Source organism: Theropithecus gelada, chromosome 1, assembly GCF_003255815.1.
Source record: "Theropithecus gelada isolate Dixy chromosome 1, Tgel_1.0, whole genome shotgun sequence".
Classification (NCBI taxonomy): domain Eukaryota; kingdom Metazoa; phylum Chordata; class Mammalia; order Primates; family Cercopithecidae; genus Theropithecus; species Theropithecus gelada.
Genome location: NC_037668.1, coordinates 159,202,502 through 159,218,361, shown reverse-complemented (window position 1 = coordinate 159,218,361; position 15,860 = coordinate 159,202,502). Strand labels below are relative to the sequence as shown.

At 41.7% G+C, this 15,860-nt stretch overlaps 1 protein-coding gene across 1 annotated transcript in view; it reads left to right on the top strand.

Moving 5' to 3' along the window:
- SRGAP2 (SLIT-ROBO Rho GTPase activating protein 2) overlaps positions 1 to 15,860 on the top strand; it is a 249,053-nt gene that overhangs the window by 206,946 nt on the left and 26,247 nt on the right. Inside the window, exons 13-14 of the mRNA XM_025374780.1 lie at positions 715 to 739; positions 9,249 to 9,309. Of these exons, the coding sequence (XP_025230565.1) occupies positions 715 to 739; positions 9,249 to 9,309 (86 nt within the window). The remainder of the gene's footprint in view (positions 1 to 714; positions 740 to 9,248; positions 9,310 to 15,860) is intronic.

The following is a 15,860-nucleotide window of genomic DNA, read 5'->3' as shown; positions in this document are numbered from 1 at the left end:
CCAGAGCACTCCACTAGATTCAAGGAGCTCTAGTGGCCTGGTGGCAGGAACAGAGCAGTGACCAGCAACCAGGCTCTGGTCCCATCCTTCACTCAGAGCAGGACAGCCCTGCCTCCTTGGTTTGGGTGTTGTGCCTCTGAGTCAGATTCCCTTTGAGAAAAGGCTTCTGAGGCTAAACACAGATTGGAAAACATTGACTGAGAGGATCCTCAAGGTTCTTCCGAAACTAGATGTTCTGCACTCTAAATCCAGAAAAATTGTTCCCTGTAAAGACAGCAATCTTTAAAGATTTCCTAGAGAAACAAAACAAAACAAAAATTGTAGCATCCTTTGGTGTTTCCTAGTGTCTCCTAGCAGACAAAAAAATCTTCTTATTGTCTAACCCAAATATATTTTACTACAAATTGAACCAGTTCTCTCCTATTCTAATTTTGAGTAGTGCTAGATATTAAAAGCAGGGACGTCTGTGCTTTTGTGAAAAAAAGAGCTTTAGTAGGCTTTATTGTGGAAGTTATTTATCAAGTCTCTTAGCCATTTCTGGGACTGAACTGAGTGATGCCACATGTTTCATTAGCCACCACACAGATTGTTTTTAATTATTAAAAACTTTACTTCTGGGTTTAAGACTGGTTGTTTATCTCATTCGTCCCAATTTTCTCTTTTTCTTCCTTGTTGCTGGATTGGTCCACTCTGATTTGGCGGGATTGGTCACAGGCGCAGCTCAACTGTGAGGAAGCAGGTAAGGGCCCAAAATATAGTCCATCCCACAGGCATTTATTGAACCCCACTGTGTGCAGGACTGACACCTCTGACTTCATGCCTGCATTTGGAATGTATCATTCAGTCATAGTATGTTTAATATTGTGGCAATATCATTGATTTAACTAGTTGGAGTGCCCATAGTCTTTTTGACTTGTTCCTCTCCTTTTCTAGTCATTTATCGTCTTGCATACTAGGGGTTTGGTTTGATTGGTGCAGACTGTTCCAGAACTGCCCATGGCATCCTTTTCCAAGACCGCAAAAGAGGCTTGACACTTCCTGCGTATGTGCTAGCATATCAGTAACTCACAGCACCTAATTAGCTGGACCAGACAATCTCGCTTTAAGTTGGCAGATTTTGTTTGATTGTTTCTGGTGGCGTAGTCATTCTAGATGGATTCCTAAGACATGCTAACAATGCAAAGATTAAGTCTGGTCTGGGAATGATAGGCAAGAGCCATTCGACTCTGCAATTTGGTGCATGATCTTCAGTGTTGTATTAAAATCTGCCACTGGGCAGCCAACTCTCATTACCCATATTAAGAGGGATCTTAGAGAGCAGTGGCATGGATAATCCACATCAATGGATAATCTAAACAGCACTTGTGCTTGTTTAAAAAAATTAATTGAAATATTTTTCGCAGTAGCAAAATTGACTCCTAATTATACTTTATGGCAAATACTGAAATGATTTTATGTCCCCTAAGCTCATACCAGCTATGCAGTAGACAGCAGGGAGGGCGGGTGGAGAGAGCTCAGAAATATCTTTGTGTCTGCTCAGGGGAAAGCTAATCCAGGCTTTAAAAAATCATTTTGGGTAATTCTCAGTGGCTCTAGCCACAGGGAGATAATCGAATAAAGAGGGCGCGTGGTTTCTATGGTGTTGGCAGCCCCGGCATTTCTTCAGCTCATCTGACTGCTCTGACGGGGTGGACCATTAAGCTGGGGAACTTGGATAATACAGGCCTCGCTTATCTTAGCTTTGCTGTCACTGTTTTTCCCTTCTCTACTTGGGATCTCATCTTAATGAGAATGCCATCAGATGCAATTACACATTTTTTTAATTATAAAAATTTAATTGCAACTCTCCTCTCTCTTTTTCCTCTATTTCTTTCTTCCTCCTCTTTCTTCCATAATTTCATTTAAAACTGGAGAGGAATGGAGTGACTCCTAGGGATAATTCAGTGCATTTAAAATTAATAGTGCATATCTTGCAGAGGGAGCAAGCCATTTTCTCTTTAAGAAAAGGAATGAACTTGAAGTTTGTTCTTTTCAGTTCCTGGGTTGAAACCAGGCATCTTGCTTATAGCTGGAGCATGTTTGCAAGGGATTTGCAACCTCCACTGTGGCTACAGGAGTGCCAGACACATCAGTTTGGCAGGTGATCTGTGCCCTTGGTTGGGCTCACCGTTGGAGGGGAACAGCACCCCTCTGGTTTGCATCCTGCTGCACCTAAGTAGTTGCAGGCAAAGTGTGTTTGCCTGGTGCTAGATTTGCATAGGAGTTACAGGATATACTAAAATCCCCAATCAAATAAAGATCTTATTTTCATTTGGCTGCCCCAGTTTCTAGCAGTTCAAATCTACTAGTGGATCAGCAAAAAGTTTTCCTAAGATGGTCAGAAAGGTAAAATAGATAGTAAGTTACTTGGAAGGTGAGTAATCTTGTATAAGTAACAAGGAAGTAATTATTTGTTTATGGCAAATCAGGCAAACAAGAGGAAGAAGCTAGTAGTTTTTGTTTTTGAGGGTCCCTAATGTGTTCCAGTCATTTTTGACCCTGTCAAAGACTAGGTTTAAACTATCCCAGACCTTTTTTAAAAAGGAGACAGTCCCACTGCTGCTTCCAGGCCTTCCCTGTTCCCTGTAAGCTCAGCATTATTTCTCTCCTGGCCATGACTTCATATCTTCTTTGTTGGCCTTTCTCCATTCCTCTAAATTGAGGCATTTCTCCAGGGCTCTGTCCTCTCACGATGTCTCTCTATATTCTTTCCTTTGTCACTCTTATTCCCTTAGATGAATCTTTCTCTTCTTCCCTAAGCATATTTTTGTTCTATAATGCTGTCCTTTTGAGTCTTTGGGTGTAACTCCTCAGTGATCGACTAGACATTTATGCTTGAAAGTTGTGATAGCACCTTCTACCTTCAGCATCAGTCTCACCCTCCCCCATCACATTGTGATTTGCATAGCCCCTCCCCTCACTTCTCTGTTTGTGTTCAGGGGGACTCCATTCTTCACAGTCTCTGAGGCCTGAAATCTTATCTTTGATGCTTTTTTCCCTCATTACTCACATATAATCTGTTGTAAAGATTTGTATTTTCTCCCTTGGTAAAAATGAAAATTAACAAATGTAGTACAAATAAGTACCTAACAAAAACTCTAACCCTCTTACTTATGTGAAATTATGCCAGATAATACATATTCACAGATTTTCTGGCCATCTTTCTGATTTTTTTTTTTTCGAGACAGGATCTGGCTTTGTCACCCAGGCTGGAGTGCAGTGGCACAATCTTGTCTCCCTGCAACCTCCACCTCCTGGGCTCAAGCAGTTCTCCCACTACAGCCTCCTAAGTAGCTAGGACTACAGGTGCACACCACCACGCCTGGCTAATTTATGTATTTTTTTTTTTTAATAGAGACCGGGTTTCACCATGTTGCCCAGACTGGTCTCAAATTCCTGAGCTCAAGTGATCCACCTGCCTCGGCCTCCCAAAGTGCTGGGATTATAGGCATGAGCCACTGTACCCGTCCCTTTCTGATTGTTTTCTCCTGCAAATCACTGGACCACTGCTTTACTATGTTTTCCAACTTAGGCCCTACCTTTCTCCCTCTGCTTTTGGTTTAAAGTTCCCTTAATCTGATTAGATGAGAATTTGGCCTGATTCCTTAAAGGCCCCTTCTAACCCTAAGATTTCATGACCAAAAAAAAAAAGTGTATGAGGGAATTAAAGTGACAAGGGTTTCTAACATCGGAGGAGGGAAGAAGAGAAGGAGAAAGGAGGAGACAAATAGTGCATAAAAACGTAGAAACTGCTCAGTCAGGGCTCACACCTATAATCCCAGCATTCTGGGAGGCTGAGATGGGTGGATCACCTGAGGTCAGGAGTTCGAGACTGGCCTGGCCAACATGGTAAAACATTGTCTCTATTAAAAATACAAAAATTAGCCAGCCGTGGTGGTGGGCACCTGTAATCCCAGCTACTCGTGAGGCTGAGGCAGGAGAATCACTTGAACCTGGGAAGCAGAGGTTGCAGTGAGCCGAGATCGTGCCATTGCACTCCAACCTGGGTGACAAGAGTGAGACTCTGTCTCAAAATAAAATAAAATAAAATAAACTCAGTCAACTCTATACAAAGGCAATGGTGAAGTGCTGGTCATCGTGGCACCACAGGAGTGCACAGGCACGTCCCAGGGAAATTAATTTACTCATTGCTCAGAAACACTACAAGGAGAGAGGAGGATGGCGGGAGTGTTCAAAGCCTTTGTGACTTTGTCCATTTTATGCTCCTACTGGACTCTTAGACTCCACTGGAGCAGTGGGGACTAGAAGATGCTTGTGCAGTAGGACAGGTCATCTGTAGCCTACCCTTGTCTGCCACAGATTATCCATTGGGGACTGCATGTGAGTGCTGCTGGTAACCACAGACATGCAGGTTAATATTTTTCTTGCCCTGTTTCCTGCCAACCCTTCGTACTTACCTTTACCACTGATACTCCGTTTCCTGCATATGCCAGCCAAATTTTGTACTCACACAATTTGTTGAAGCCAGTAGCCTGTAAGCTTTCCAGCTTTTCTCCCTCTAGGTCATATTTAACGTAGGACCAACAAAACTATGCAAACACTCATATCACTATCTTCATTATCTCTGCTGCTAGTATTTTAAAATAATTTTTATTAATACATAATTGTACATACTTATGGGGTACATGTAATATTTTGATACATGCATACAATTTATGATAACCAAATCAGGGTAATTAGGGTATCTATCACCTCACATGTTTATCATTTTTTGGTGTGTGTGTGTTGGGAACATTCCAAATCTTCTGTCTATTTTGAAATATCCAATAAATTATTGTTACCTATTATCATCCTACTGTGCTATCAAACATTAGAACTTATTTATTCTCACTATTTTTATACCCATTAACCTCACTTTTTTTTTTGAGACAGGATCTCGTTCTGTTGCCCAGGCTGGACTGTAGTGATGCGATCTCAGCTCACTGCAACCTCTGCCTCCCCGATTCAAGCGATTCTCGTGCCTTGAAAATCCCAAGTAGCTGGGATTACAGGCATGCGCCACAACACCTGGCTAATTTTTGTATTTTTAGTGGAGACAGGGTTTCTCCATGTTGGTCTCGAACTCCTGACCTCAGGTGAACCGCCTGCCTCAGCCTCCCAAAGTGCTGGGATTACAGGCGTGAACCACTGTGCCCTGCCCAACCTCACTTCTTTTTTCTTTTTTCTTTTTTTTTTTTTGTGATGGAGTTTCGCTCTTGTTGCCCAGGCTGGGGTACAATGGCACAATCTTGGCTCACTGCAACCTACACCTCCCGGGTTTAAGCAATTCTCCTGCCTCAGCCTCCCAAGTAGCTGGGATTACAGGCACCTGCTGCCGTGCCCAGCTAATTTTTGTATTTTCAGTAGAGACAAGGTTTTACCATGTTGGCCAGGCTGGTCTTGAACTCCTGACCTCAGGTGATCCGCCCGCCTCAGTCTCCGAAAGTGCTAGGATTACAGGCATGAGCCACCTCACCTGGCCCAACCTCACCTCTTAACCCCGCACTCCCCGCTACCCTTCCCAGTCTCTGGAAACCATCGTTCTACTCTCTGCCTTCATGCAATCAACTTTTTTAGCTCATGCATACAAGTGAGAATATGCAGTATTTATCTTTCTGTGCCTGACTTATTTTACTTAACACAATGTCCTCCAGTTCCATCTATGTTGCTGCAAGTGACAGAATTTTATTCTTTTTTATGACTGAATAATATTTCATTGTGTGTATATACCACATTTTACCCATTCATCCATTGATGGACACTTATGCTGCTTCCATATCTTGGCTATTGTGAATAATGCCACAATAAACGTGAGAGTACAGTTATACTGATACTTCAATATACTGATTTCTTTTCTTTTGGATATATAACCAGCAATGGGCCTACTGGATCATATGGTAGATCTATTTTTAGTTTCTCAAGGAGCTTCCATACTGTTTTCCGTGGTGGCTGTACTAATTTATATTCCTGCCAGCAGTGTACAAGCATTCCCTTTTCTCTGCATCCTTGCCAGCATTTGTTATTTTTTGGCTTTTTGATAATTGCCATTTTAATTGGGGCGAGATTATTAAAAAATTTGCATTTCTCATGATTAGTGACATTGAGCATTTTTTCACATACCTGTTGGCCATGTGTATGTCTTCTTTTGAGAATGCCTATTCAAACCATTTGCCCATTTTTAAATCAGATAGTTTGTTTTTTTGCTATTGAGTTGTTTGAGTTCCTTATATATTCTGGTTATTAATCCCTTATCAGATGGATAGTTTGCAAATATTTTCTCCCATTCTTTAGGTTGTCTCTTCACTCTGTTAATCATTTCCTTTGCTATGCAAAAGCTTTGTAGCTTGAGATAATCCCATTTGTCTATTTTTGCTTTTGTTGCCTATGCTTTTGAGGTCTTACTCAAAAAATCTTTGCTCAGACCAGTATCCTTGAAGCATTGCCCCAGTGGTTTTTTTTAGTCATTTCATAGTTCAGGTCTTACATTTAAGTCTTTAATCCATTTTGATTTGTTTTTCTATATGGTGAGAGATAGGGCTCTAGTTTCATTCTTCTGCTGCTATTATGTATAAATGAGAAATGTAATAACAGAAGTCTGTAAACATAAAAAGACTTCCCCCAAATTGAGCTTTTTTTGGCATTTTTATAGTGGAATCCAGTTTCTTCCTTAGAATAAGGAAGAGAAGACAAGGATTCTTCCCCTGAGATCACGCTAGCCTAACTGGCCAGTCAGTGATGCTGACAAGAGGGCAGATGCTGGCTGCTATAGTTGGAAAGCTGGAGGAAACAGATGGGTTTAGGGGTCATGAAGATGAGCATTTGGGTCGCTGAGACCATCCTGACACCAGCTCCACCTTGGCATATACAGTACTCCCTTTGGCATCATCTCTGGTTCCCAGAAAGCTTGAGAGCTAGAGGCTAAGTCAGCTCTTCTCTCAGCCTGACTTCTTTGTGAGACCCAGCTGCTTGCCTAATAGTGGCCAAACCCTATGGCTACAGTAGCAAATTCAGAGCCAGGGGAGGGATCCACGCAAACCTGTCAAACAGGCAGAAGCTACACAGAGCCATCCCACTTGACAGTCCAGTCTCTGTCCTGAACATCTAAAGCCCTTTCTAGTGAAGTTCGGGCCCCTCTCCCTGATCTCTTTCTTCCTCACAGCTGAATTATTGTACATTCAGCTGCATTATAAAACCCTACTGGTTTAGGCCAGGTACCATGGTTCATACCTGTAATCCCAGCGCTTTGGGAGGCCAAGGCAGGAGGATTACTTGAGGCTAGGAGTTTGAGACCATCCTGGGCAACACAGCGAGACCCTCTGAAAAAATAAAAATGTGCTGGGTGTGGTGTGGGTACCTGTAGTTCCAGCTACTCAGGAGGCTGAGGCGGGAAGATCACTTGAGACTATTTGCTCAAGGTTACATTGAGCTATGATCACACCACTGCAATCCAGCCTAGGCTACAGAGGGAACCCCTATCTCTAAAAATAATAAAATCATTTAAAATGTAAAATAAAACCCTACTAGTTTTGAGTAATACTTGGTATGTACACCTGGAATGTTTGCTGAACTGCTAGGGTGCAGTATGGGTAGTGGTAAAGTGTTAGGTCTCCGAGGAAGATTGCCTGGGTTTGAATCCTGGTTTTGCCACTTGCCAGCTATGTGACCATAGCAGCTACTTAACCTCACTAAGCCTTCATTTCTTCATTTTTCTTTTCTTTTTCTTTTTTGAGACAGGGTCCCGCTCTATCACCCAGGCTGGAGTGCAGTGGCTTGATCTTGGCTCTCTGCAACCTCTGTCCTCTGGGATCAAGCAGTCCTCCCACCTCAGCCTCCCAAGTAGCTGGGACCACAGGTGTGCAACACCACGCCAGGCTATTTTTAGTAGAGACAGAGTCTGTTGCCCAGGCTGGTCTCACACTCCTGATCTCAAGTGATCTACTGGCCTCGGCCTCCCAAAGTGCTGGGATTACAGGTGTGAGCCACCGCACCTGGCCTCACTTTTTCATTTTAATGAGTATAATAATAATAATATGTACTCCATAGGATTGTTACCAGCACCAGTCCATCTAAAAGACTTAGTACATGGTCTCACACCTCTTTAAATTCCTCTATAAATGGTAGGCACTAATGTTCATGTGCTAATAGGAAATATTACTCTCCTTGCCTCCAGTCCCCTCCCCAGTCTGTAGAAGGCAAATTGAGGCCCAAAAAAGTTCAGTGACATGAGCCAGATTGTGAAGCAAAACAACAGAGCAAAGATTGACATCTGGGAGGCCCGCTTCTTTGCTTAGTACCTGTTAGTCCCCACTATTTAGAGGTAGTTTTTCTTTTCTTTCTTACCTTTATACCAAACAAACCGTCTTTCTGAAGCTCCCATTGGTTCATTCTGCTACCTTCAACTGAGAATAATTGAGCACCTCTTATGTGAGAGCATCATGGCCAACCCTGGACACCCAGGAATTGACATAGAATCTGCCCTTGTGAAGTTTGAGCTGTAGTGGTGACAAGTGCCAACAAATATTCACATCCACACATTGGAGTCACAGTCAGGGTTAAGGAGAACATGCCCCCAGCAGGAGCAGCTCAGGCAAAGCCACGAGGCAAAGGAGGACTTTGCAGAACAGAAACGTGGCCAGCATAACTGTAGCAGAAGCCAGGGGAAAGAACAAGCAGTGGAACTGGAGGCACAGGCAGGATTCCTGGCATGCAAGGCTGTGTAAGAGAGTAATGAGAGGTCTTTGAAAGAGTTTAAATAATGAAATGTGCACTTTTAAAGATTACCTAATCACTATGTGAAGGAAGAGAAATGCGGGTCAGAAGGTGGCAAGGATGGGAATTGAGGTATTGGTGGATTGAACTAGGTTGGTGGCAGTTGAGATAGAGAGAAGCAAATGGATTTGAGAGATATTTAGAAGGCAGACATGACAATGTATTGATTAATTAGGTGGTGGAGAAGGTAGTGAGAAACTGGTTTGGGATAAAAGATGATCAGTTTTATTTAGGACATGCTGACTTTAAGGCATCTGTGTAGCATTCTCTGTAGGTAGTTGTATTTTTGTGCTCTGGAACTTGGAGGACAGGCCAGGTGCTTCTTTGTAGACCGGCCACTGATCCACTAAGACAGTTCTGCACGATTTGGCCCATTTTCTCTGACCCTGGGCTATCCCTGTTTGAAGATTCTAATGTTGTGTTTCCCTTTGGCTTTTCAGGACTCCAGCCAGGCAATTCCTCTGGTGGTGGAAAGCTGTATCCGGTTTATCAGCAGACACGGTAAGCAGGATGACAGCCTTGTCCATATTTGTGCAAAGATTGGGAAGAACTTCCAGGAATTCTTTGTAGAGTAAGAATAGAGATTGACTTCCCATCCTGACATTCTCAGAAAAGGAATCAGTTCTTATTTGTCCACATAACTTTTGCAACCTCAGAATAGCCACACCTGGACATTGAAAGAAAGGCACCATGTATTTTGACGCAAAATGCCTCAGCCACTTATCACACAGCATTTTTTTAGCTTGAGAGTAAGTTTGAAATTGCAGCTGTTATGTAAATACAGCTGCTATTACGTGGTAACAGTAGTTTCACCATTACTCACAGTCTTTGCAAGTGTGGGTATCTCCCACTGTACAGCCTGACCATTTTGTCACTTTCTGTACCAGACTAGTTTGAAAACATCTCCTTTCCCAATGTTGCAGTGATTCCTTATAATCAGTTTTTGTTCTGGTTTGGTCTTGCTGGATACAGCATGGCCAAGAGCTGAGTTAGTAGCTGGTCTTAAAGCTGTATCCAACTTTTGAGAATCTGCAGAGGCAGGCTGCTTCTCAACCTAGGTGAAATCATACTCTCTTCTACTTGGATGAAGCTGAATCTTATAAACACCATTCCCCACCAGCTACTGGTCTCATTGGACGGAATTTAGCGATGGAAATAATTGCCAGAGAATTGATTTCCCAAGGATTAGAGTGTTTAGAAAGGACAGAACTAGTGCTATGAAAATTTCTAGGAACTGGGCATCAGAAATTGTTTTTAGATGCTGTTCTTTCTGTGATAGGAAAAGGGGCAGAGTGACCTTTCTGGAGCTAAGGAGGTAGATAAAATATTGCTTGTCTAAATTCAGAGGCAGCTATTCTCTCTCCCTCTCCTTGCCTTTTTCTCTCCCTATAAACTGGGGCATTGCTCAGGTTTGTTTTTGGGATAGTAATTATTATAGCATGGTTACAATTGATCTCATTCTAATCAGCTATAATTTTTAAATCTTATCCCTATTCATTTAAAGTAACAGCATTGTATATCAGTATTGAACAGTCAACAAATTTATCAAGTCCCTGATCAATGCTGGGTACCATGCATTGCCATGTAGGAAAGCAGAAACAGGAATAATATACTGTTCCTGTCTTTAAGTGGTTTTATTTTGCAGTTGGGAGAAATAAGTAAGCAAGTGATAAGTTAAATAAAAAGAGATAAGCTGTGGTAATTCAAAATAGGAGTATAAGAAATTTCACAAGATAGTAATGATTAATAGTCAAACAGTTTGCAAAGATAAGTCCAAACTGAGTTCACGGGAGGATGAATTATTTGTGCCTAAGAGACAATAGGAGAAAGAAAGTCTGAGCCACTGCTCATTCAGCATACATTCATTCATTCAACAAATACATATTGGTTGCTTATTATATCCCAACAAAAAGATCCTGCCTTCATGAACCTTACATTCCACTGACAGGTGGATAAGCAAATGACCAATTGATCAGCCAGTAAATACAATATGTCAGGTATTGGTGAATGTCTTGAAGATAAGTAAAGCAAGGTGAGGGAATGGAGAAGGAAGAGGGGACACTGTTTGAAGCTGGTTCAGAGAAAAGACTTCTGCTAAAGTGACATTAGGGCAGAGTTGTGAGGGAGTAAGCCTTGTGGATATCTGGGGAAGAGTATCTTGGGGAGCGGGAACAAGTGCAGAGAACCTTGCCACATGCAGGAAGCCAGCGTAACTGGAGCAGAGTGAGTGAAGAAGAAAGCGGCAGGAGATGAAGCTGGAAGCCAGACTCTTAGGGCTTAATGTGCTAGGATTGGATTTTATTCTGAGGGAGATGGGAAGCCACTGGAGAATTTTGAACAGGGAGTCATCTTTTTAAAGGATCCTTGGCTGCTCTCTGGAGATAAGATTGTAAGAAGGAGACAGGAAGCAACTGCAGTAGCCTGAGGAAGACATAATGGTGGCCTAGACCAGGGTGTTAGCCGTGGTATTTGCTGAAAAGTGGACAGGTTCCAGATATTGTGGCGTGAATGTACCTGTTTCTACCCATTACAGGCACAGTGCATGAGGAGACAAAAATTTAGCACATTACTGTGGTGAGGCTCTGGGGAAACAGGCACATTTATATGTTGCTGATGGGAATGCAAACTGATACAACTCTTTTGGAAGGGAATTTGGCAGTATCCAACAAAACTTCATATGCACTTACGATCCAGCAGATTCTAGGAATTCTAGGAATTTACCGTGAAGTTACATCTCCAGCAATACAAAAATGCATGCGCACAAGGTTATTTGTGACAGCATTGTTTGTAATTGCAAAATACTAGAAAGAACCTAAATGCCCATACATAGAAGAGTGGTTGAAAAAATTATGGGACATTCATTCAGTGGAGTACTATACAAGAATGGGGAAGATTTACATGAACTGATATGGAGAGATTCCCAGGATATGTTGTTAAGTGAAAAAAACAAAATGTGAAAGAATCTGTATCGTGTAGAATACCACAGATGCTCCTCGGCCTCTGATGGGGTTACATACAGATAAACCCATAAAAAGTTGAAAATGTACTCAATATACCTAGCCTAGGGAACATCAGAGCTTAGCCTAGCCTGCCTTAAGTATACTCAGAACACTTACATTGGCCTACAGTTGTGCAAAATCATCTGGCAACACTATATACTGTAGAGTACAGGTTGTTTACCTTGGTAATCACGTGGCTGACTGGGAGCTGTGGCTGTCTGTTGCTGCCCAGCATTATAAGAGAATATCATACTACATTTTGCTAGCCCAAAAGAAGATCAACATTGGAAGTATTTCTCCTGAATGCATATCATTTTTGTACCATCATAAAGTCAAGAAATCGTAAGTCAAACTACTATAAGTCAGGGACTATACATATAGATATTCTTTTGCATTTCATTACCTTTTATGTAAGAGAGAAGAAGATATAAGAATATCCATGTATCTTCTCATTTCTGCAAAAAGAAATGCAGGAAGGATGAATCTAGGAACTAATATTTAATTGGCTACCTATAGGGGATGGATAGAAAAGAGGTGAAAAGAATGGGGCAATGGGAAATGGTAAGGAGTGGCGTTTCTCTTCTTACCTTAGTGTAGTTTTGACTTTTAGAACAACGTTAGTGTTTCCTGTACTCAAAAGATAAATAAGCCGGGCGCGGTGGCTCACACCTGTAATCCAGGCACGTTGGGAGGCTGAGGTGGGCAGATCACTTGAGGCCAGGAGTTTAAGACCAGCCTGGCCAACATGGCGAAACCCTGTCTCTACTAAAAATACAAAAATATTAGCTGGGTGTGGTGTTGGGCACCTGTAATCCCATCTACTCGGGAGGCTGAGGCCCGAGAATCACTCAAACCCAGGAGGTGGAGGTTGTGATGAGATCACGCCACTGCTCTCCAGCCTGAGTGATAGGGTAAGACACTGTCTCAAAAAAATAAATAAATAAATAAATAAATAAATAAATAAATAAATAAATAAAGGCAGTGTGTGGGTACAACCCAAAATGGAATGCAGACAGTAACATATAAACCTAACTGTATTACAAGTGAATAACATAACCACAATGAAGAGAATAAGGAAAAAAATAACCTAAGTAATTTGTCTTGACTATAATATAAATCTAAAGATAAAAAGATCTCTAAACAAATATTTTACAGTAATTAGTAGTTTTTTTATCACACAGATATGGATTAGCAATTCTAAAAGTATTTTATATATATTCTAGGATCAAGCAAATAAATATATTGTGGATTTTTTAAAAATTGAGCACATAGTAGCTGCTCAAAAAACATCTGTTCCACTAAACTGATTTTTCCCAAATAGGGACCTAAGGTATTCATGAACTCCCTAAAAAAACCACGGTAAAAATTTTTGTGTGTAGGCATTTAATGAGGATAGAGCTCATAACCTGTGTCAGTCTTGAAAGAGTCTGTGGCCCACTGAATGCTGGGGATTTTCACATCCTAACTATCCTCAAATCCCTTGGGAGGTAGACATTATAGTCCCCATTATATAGATGAGAAAGCTCAGTGGTGGGTGAGGGTGATTCAGGAAGGCTTAAAGGAAGAGAACGGATTTGAAAAACAATTGAAAGTGAATCATGATGGGAAAAAAAAAAAAACATTTTCATGAGGAAGGGAGCAACGTAACGTGAACATGAGATGGCTGCTGTAGAAATCATTTCAGGAATTCTCCAGGAGAACAACTTTTGGCAGTGGTTGGATTCCGTGCACAATGGAAGGTTTTGTGCCATTTCCAAATAACTTATCCAAGTCTGATGAGTTTTATACTTTCATGTTCGTATGAACTGAGAAAAAATTTGAAAGATCATGGATGTGTCACTTTGGTTATGCAAGGATTCACCTGCAGTATAATAAAAAGCCAACTGGTTTTTCTCTTTACTTTCTGGAAACCAGCCACTTATTAATGTTTCTGCTTCCAGAATCTAGAGATTCTGTCTGTTGAGCAAGAACACATAGTAGTCCCTCCAAAACATAAGTTCTCAAGAGGAAACAGAGACCAGACCTAAAGAGAGCTCCGTGTGTTCCAGGCCTGCTGCCTGATTTCCAATGAGCTCTCCTCTCATTTCTTCTTGTCCTGGACCCCCAGGCCAAGGCTACTTTTCCTTGGTGTTCTAACCTACCAAAAAGTAACAAGATGATGACGCTGTTTCAGGAATTTGTGCAATGGCTTCACCAACTAGAACATAGTGAGTAGCCCGGTTTCCGAGATGACATTTGCTTATACCATGTTGTGACATGTGGCTGTTTCTCTCAAAGCACTTGTTGTTTACATACTATATTTAAACAACATTATCTGGCTTTTACATCGCATTTGTAACTAGTATTATAGTCCTATTACACTGGTACTAATGAGGTTTTAACGTTGCCTGCCACTCTGTGAGGAATATTCTGGAGATTCCTTTACAGGAGCAGACAACTTAAGGCCTATTACAAGCCAGGTAACTACATTTCCTCTGCTTACTTCTTAATGTTGTTTCAGTTGGATTCAGAATCTGTCCTGGCCTATGTGGTTTACCTCCAGAGGTCTAGCTGATAGAATTCATCTGCTTTAGAGATAAAAGCAGATGAGGCACAAGAGGGTTTCTTAACTGAAGAAACCCTCTAACGGTGGGCAAAATGGAGCATTAGTCTATTTTGTTTTCCTAAAATAAAACTTGAGATTTCTCCAGCATGTCAAGGTTTTTGAAGGATTGTGCCATAACAGAGGGATTTTGACAAAATGCTTAAGATTGAGACCCAGGGATCCTGAGAAAAGCTGAGCGGTCCTGATGCAATCAGAGATGCTAGTCTAGTCCAACCCCTGGGGCTGGCACTGATGACACACTTGCTGGATTTCTCACCGGTTTTGCAGTTGTGTGTGTGGTGCTGTCTTTAAGTCATGTCCATGCTCAGAGTGACCAATGTGGTTCCCAACCTTTGCACTTGCACTCCGATAGGCTCCACAAGCCTGGTGTTGAAGACTGAGTATGATTGCAGCCACAAGGCCTGAGTTTGAGTCCTGGCCCTGGTTCTTACTTCCTGTATAACTTAAGGCTGGCTGTCACTCATCAGTCCCCTCATCCAGAGAATGAGATTGTTGCCAACCTTTACCTTGTTGTGACATTATTACTTGTGAGGACCAAGTAATTTGTTTGTGTGAAAGCATTGATTAGCAGCAGTTACTATGCCAGCATTTTTTTTTTCATGATTTGTTTTTCTCCTCTAACAACACCAAGAAGTTCTTGTGCACATTATCGTAGTATAACATTCATGCATGTTTGTCTTTAGAGTAAAGCTGTAGTCAGGAACCAGTGCCTAGCACAATGTCTGGCAATACTATCCGTTGACTGATCACTTAATAGCAAGCTTGTTCAACCTGTGGCCCATGGGCTGCAGCACAAATTCGTAAACTTTCTTATAATATTACGGGATTTTGGGGGGATTTTTTCTTTCTCATCAGCTATCGTTAGAGTATTTTCTCTGTGGCCCAAGACAGTTTTTCTTCCAATGTGGTCCAGGGAAGCCAAAAGATTGGACATTCCTGACTTATAGTTTCATGTCCACTCTTTTTCGTAAGTAATGAAAGCATTGCCCCCTTGAACAATCAAACCATGTTAAAACAGCTAAAGCAATATTATAATCTCTTATGAAACTCCTGATGAGAACTAATGCCTTGACCCATTTCCCATTTTTTTTTTTTTTCTTTGAGATAGGGTCCACTCTGTCATGCAGGCTGGAGGGCAGTGTATGATCATAGCTCATTGTAGCCTCTAACTGCCAAGTTCAAGTGAACCTCCTACCTCAGCCTCTTGAGTAGCTGGGACTACAGGCATGCTACAAGTACTGTGCCTGGCTACTTGCAAACATTTTTTAGAGACAGGGTCTCATTATGTTGCCCAGGCTAGTCTCAAACTCACGGCCTCAAGCAGTCCTCCTGCCTCAGCTTCCTGAGTATATTTTTCTATTCTTGACCCTAGATGATTTTTAAAAAGTACCAATGGGTCACTTCCTTGCTTTACAGATGGGAACAGAGAGGCAAAGACAAGGAAAGGA